Below are 5,160 nucleotides of genomic sequence, written 5' to 3' on the forward strand. Positions count from 1 at the left end.
CACTGAGAGGATGGGAAGTAGCCACTGACAACGGTGACACCCTACATAGAGCTTGCCATGGAAGGAGCCTTGCGTGTGTTGAAGGATTTCAAGGAAGAGTTGAAGTTCAAAGGACAAAGCATCTCCAAAACTCCAACATATTCCCCATTACTGCACAACAAGTAACGCTATTATTCTCTATTATTTTAACTTACAATTTTAAATACTTTGACTTCTTACAACTAAATCCAAATAACTTTATTGGCCTCCTGAATAAGATTAATAAAATAAACATTGATTGCTTCAAACCAATAATCTCCGTGGGATCGACCCTTACTCACGTAAGGTATTACTTGGACGACCCAGTGCACTTGCTGGTTAGTTGTGCGAATCACAAATTCGTGCACCACCTTGGTATCTTCAACGTCATTGATTTCAACCATACTGGCAGAGTCTGGTAAGAAACTTCCCAATCACCGAAAAATTTTGTGACAGCTTTCTATTTTGCCAACCAAGCTTTACGGTAACTCACAAGTGTAGTTGAACCTTCCTTGAACCTCTGCAATAATAGACTTCACCTTTATCAAGGGGTCTACTTCGACCAACAGCCTAATGACATCTGCAATTATGTCTGAGTCCAACTGAGCATGATCTTGTGAAACCATGCCTATCGTGCACGTTTTCTTGCCATTGTGTTTCGTGGGTTATCTGAAACGTTGAGGTCAATCTCGGATGAGATCTTCTGGTATGATCGGATCTGTCGTGTCCGACTTGTTGGATCTTGAGGTGCTGCTGGTCCTTGATCACCGGGGGGTGGTGGTACCTGCAAGAGACTACGAAGCTTAAGTCAGCACGGGCTTTAAGCAGGTTTTTTTTGTAGAATTGGAGTATGATTTATACCTGGGTGCTCCAGTGTATTTATAGTAGTGTATGATGATCTTCCTTTTGAGATAAGTTGGTTATCTTATCTTTATCTTTTTTGTGGGTGAGATCATTATCTTTGGCCAACCGCCTTCTAATAGGTGGTGGTTCTTTAACTTTGGGCCTTCTTGGGCCTTGATGAGCGGATAATTCATACGCTTTTTGGCATTGTTTTTAGTATATTTTTAGTATATTCTAGTTAGTTTTTATTATATTTTTATTAGTTTTTAGTTAAAATTCACTTTTCTGGACTTTACTATGAGTTTGTGTTTTTTCTGTGATTTCAGGTATTTTCTGGTTGAAATTGAGGGTCCTGAGCAAAAATCTGATTCAGAGACTGAAAAGGACTGCAGATGCTGTTGGATTCTGATCTTCCTGCACTAGAAGTGGATTATCTGGAGCTATAGAAGCCCAATTGGCGCGCTCTCAACGGCGTTGGAAAGTAGACATCCTGGGCTTTCCAGCAATGTATAATAGTCTATACTTTGCCCGAGATTTGATGGCCCAAACCGGCATTGCAAATCAGCTTCAGAATTTCCGGCGTTTAACGCTGGAACTGGCATAAGAATTGGAGTTAAATGCCCAAACTGGCATAAAAGCTGGCGTTTAACTCCAGAAAAAGTCTCTACACATAAAAGTTTCAATGCGCGGCCCAAGCACACACCAAGTGGACCCCGGAAGTGGATTTTTATGTCATTTACTCATTTCTGTATACCCTAGGTTACTAGTTCACTATTAATAGGATTATTTGACATTGTATCTACACCTCATGACACTTTACACGTTTCTTTGTGTACCTTCCACAGCATGAGTCTCTAAACCCCATGGTTGGGGGTGAGGAGCTCTGCTGTGTCTTGATGGATTAATGCAATTACTACTGTTTTTCATTCAATCATGCTTGCTTCCATTCTAAGATATCACTTGTTCTTAAACTTGATGAATGTGATGATCCGTAACACTCATCATCATTCTCAACTATGAACGTGTGCCTGACAACCACCTCCATTCTACCTTAGATTGAGTAGATATCTCTTGGATTCCTTAATCAGAATCTTCGTGGTATAAGCTAGAATTGATGGCGGCATTCAAGAGAATCCGGAAGGTCTAAACCTTGTCTGTGGTATTCTGAGTAGGATTCAAGAGTTAAATGACTGTGACGAGCTTCAAACTCCTGAGGGTTGGGCGTTAGTGACAGACGCAAAAGAATCACTGGATTATATTCCAACCTGATTGAGAACCGACAGATGATTAGCCGTGCTGTGACAGAGCGCGTTGAACATTTTCACTGAGAGGATGGGAGGTAGCCATTGACAACGGTGAAACCCTACATACAGCTTGCCATGGAAGGAGCCTTGTATGCTTGAAGAAGAAGACAGTAGGAAAGCAGAGGTTCAGAAGACAGAGCATCTCCAAAACCTCAACCTATTCTCATCACTGTAATTCAAGTACCTATTTCATGTTCTTTTGCTTTTTACAATCAACCCTGATAATTATTGATATCCTGACTAAGAGTTACAAGATAACCATAGCTTGCTTCAAGCCGACAATATCCGTGGGATCGACCCTTACTCACGTAAGGTACTACTTGGACGACCCAGTGCACTTGCTGGTTAGTTGTGCGGAATTGCAAAAGTGTGATTGCAATTTCGTGCACCAAGTTTTTGGCGCCGTTGCCGGGGATTGTTTGAGTTTGGACAACTGACGGCTTATCTTGTTGCTTAGATTAGGACTGTTTTATTTTTGTTGGTTTAGAGTCTTTTATTTGAGGCTAGTTTCATATTTTAAGTTTGGTGTCAATTGCATGCTTTTGTTTTCTTTTAATTTTTTTTCGAATTTGCATGTTCTTAGTCCTTTCTTGTTCTTTAAAAATTCTAAGTTTGGTGTCTTCTTTGTGTTTTACCTTTAAAATTTTCGAAAAATTTGTGTTTGATTTTCTAAAAATTTTAAGTTTGGTGTCATTTTGTTGTTTTTCTCTTTCCTAATTTCAAAAATCAAATCTCTTTCAAAATAATCTTCAATCATATCTTTTCTATTACTAATTCCAAAATCTTTTTAACTAATTAATTGATTTAGTTTTCAATTTGCTTTGATCTTATTTTCTTTTAGTTTTCGAAAATTTATTTTGTTTTCCTTTTGTTTTATTTTATTTTTTCGGTCAATTCAAAAAAAAATATTTTACTTTACTTGTGAATTCATATCATATTCCCTTTCTCCATCATGGACCTAAGTGGAATAGAGCAGTCCAAAAGGACTCTGGGGTCATATGCTAACCCCATTACAGTTGCATATGGGAGTAGCATCTGTACACCTCCCATCAAAGCAAGCAGCTTTGAACTAAATCCTCAACTCATTATCATAGTGCAGCAAAATTGCCAGTATTCCGGTCTTCCACAGGAAGAACCTACTGAATTTCTGGCACAATTCTTACAAATTGCTGACACAGTACGTGATAAAGAGGTGGATCAGGATGTCTACAGACTATTACTGTTTCCATTTGCTGTAAAAGATCAAGCTAAGAGGTGGTTGAATAACCAACCTACAGCAAGCATAAAGACATGGAAACAGTTATCAGACAAATTCCTGAATCAATTTTACCCTCCAAAAAGGATGACACAGCTAAGGCTGGACATCCAAGGCTTTAAACAAGAGGATAATGAATCCCTTTATAATGCCTGGGAGAGGTATAGAGGTATGCTAAGGAAATGTCCCTCTGAAATGTTTTCAGAGTGGGTACAGTTAGACATCTTCTACTATAGGCTTACAGAAAAAGCTCAGATGTCTCTAGACCACTCAGCTGGTGGATCTATACACATGAGGAAGACAATTGAAGAGGCTCAAGAGCTTATAGATACTGTTGCTAGAAATCAATATTTGTACGCTAACACTGAGTTCTCTACAAAAGAGGAAGCTATGGCAGTAGCCACTGATCCTAATCCTCCAGAACAGATGATTGAGCTTAATCAGCAATTACACCTTATGACAAAACAGTTAGCAGAATTTAAAGAGATGTTCCAAGAAACTAAACTCGCTAACAAGAACATAGAATTGCAGTTGAATCAGGCAAAACAGCAGATATCTAAACAAATAACAGAAGAATGCCAAGCAGTTCAACTGAGGAGTGGGAAGACATTGAATAACACTGCTCAAAGTAGCAAAAAGCCAAATAAGGAACTATTGACAGAGGATAACCAAACCACTGTCCAAAATCTCTCTGAGGACAGTAAGAGCCCAAATAGGAATACTTTTGGTGTTCAAACGCCAGAAAAAGGGGAAAAGCTGGCGTTAAACGCCCATTCCCTGCCCAGTTCTGGCGTTCAAACGCCAGAAAGGGGAGAGAAGTTGGCGTTAAACGCCCAATCTTCACCCTATCCTGGCGTTCAAACGCCAAGGAAGGATCAGACACCTGAGAGTGCTGATAGTAATCCCTCTAAAAAGGCTTCTTCAACCACTTCTGTAAGGAATAAACCTACAGCAACTAAGGTTGAAGAATATAAAGCCAAGATGCCTTATCCTTAGAAACTCCGCCAAGCAGAACAGGATAAGCAATTTGCCCGCTTTGCAGACTGTCTAAGGACTCTTGAAATAAAGATTCCGTTTGCAGAAGCACTTGAGCAAATACCTTCTTATGCTAAGTTCATGAAAGAGATCTTAAGCCATAAGAAGGATTGGAGAGAAACTGAAAAAGTTTTTCTCACTGAAGAATGCAGTGCAGTCATATTAAAGAGCTTACCAGAAAAGCTTCAAGATCCAGGAAGCTTTATGATACCATGCACATTAGAAGGTGCTTGCACCAAGACAGCCCTATGTGATCTTGGAGCAAGCATCAATCTAATACCTGCATCCACTATCAGAAAGCTTGGGTTGACTGAAGAAGTCAAACCAACCCGGATATGCCTCCAACTTGCTGATGGCTCCATTAAATATCCATCAGGCATAATTGAGGACATGATTGTCAAGGTTGGGCCATTTGCCTTTCCCACTGACTTTGTGGTGCTGGAAATGGAGGAGCACAAGAGTGCAACTCTCATTCTAGGAAGACCTTTCCTAGCAACTGGACGAACTCTCATTGATGTACAAAAAGGGGAAGTAACCTTGAGAGTCAATGAGGATGAGTTCAAGTTGAATGCTGTAAAAGCTATGCAGCATCCAGACACACCAAATGAATGCATGGGCGCTGACATTATTGACTATCTGGTAGAAGAGATCAATATGACTAAAAGCCTAGAATCAGAGCTTGAGGACATCTTCAAAGATGCTCAA

General features: G+C 39.8%; 1 protein-coding gene across 1 annotated transcript in view; it reads right to left on the bottom strand.

The window, feature by feature from the left end:
• LOC127748430 (uncharacterized) overlaps window positions 1–644 on the bottom strand; it is a 2,758-nt gene extending 2,114 nt beyond the window's left edge. The window contains exon 1 of the mRNA XM_052262949.1: window positions 512–644. Coding sequence (XP_052118909.1) covers window positions 512–644 — 133 coding nt within the window. The remainder of the gene's footprint in view (window positions 1–511) is intronic.
• Window positions 645–5,160: the final 4,516 nt, after the last annotated feature.

The sequence above is a fragment of the Arachis duranensis genome, chromosome 6 (assembly GCF_000817695.3).
Source record: "Arachis duranensis cultivar V14167 chromosome 6, aradu.V14167.gnm2.J7QH, whole genome shotgun sequence".
Taxonomy (NCBI): Eukaryota; Viridiplantae; Streptophyta; class Magnoliopsida; order Fabales; family Fabaceae; genus Arachis; species Arachis duranensis.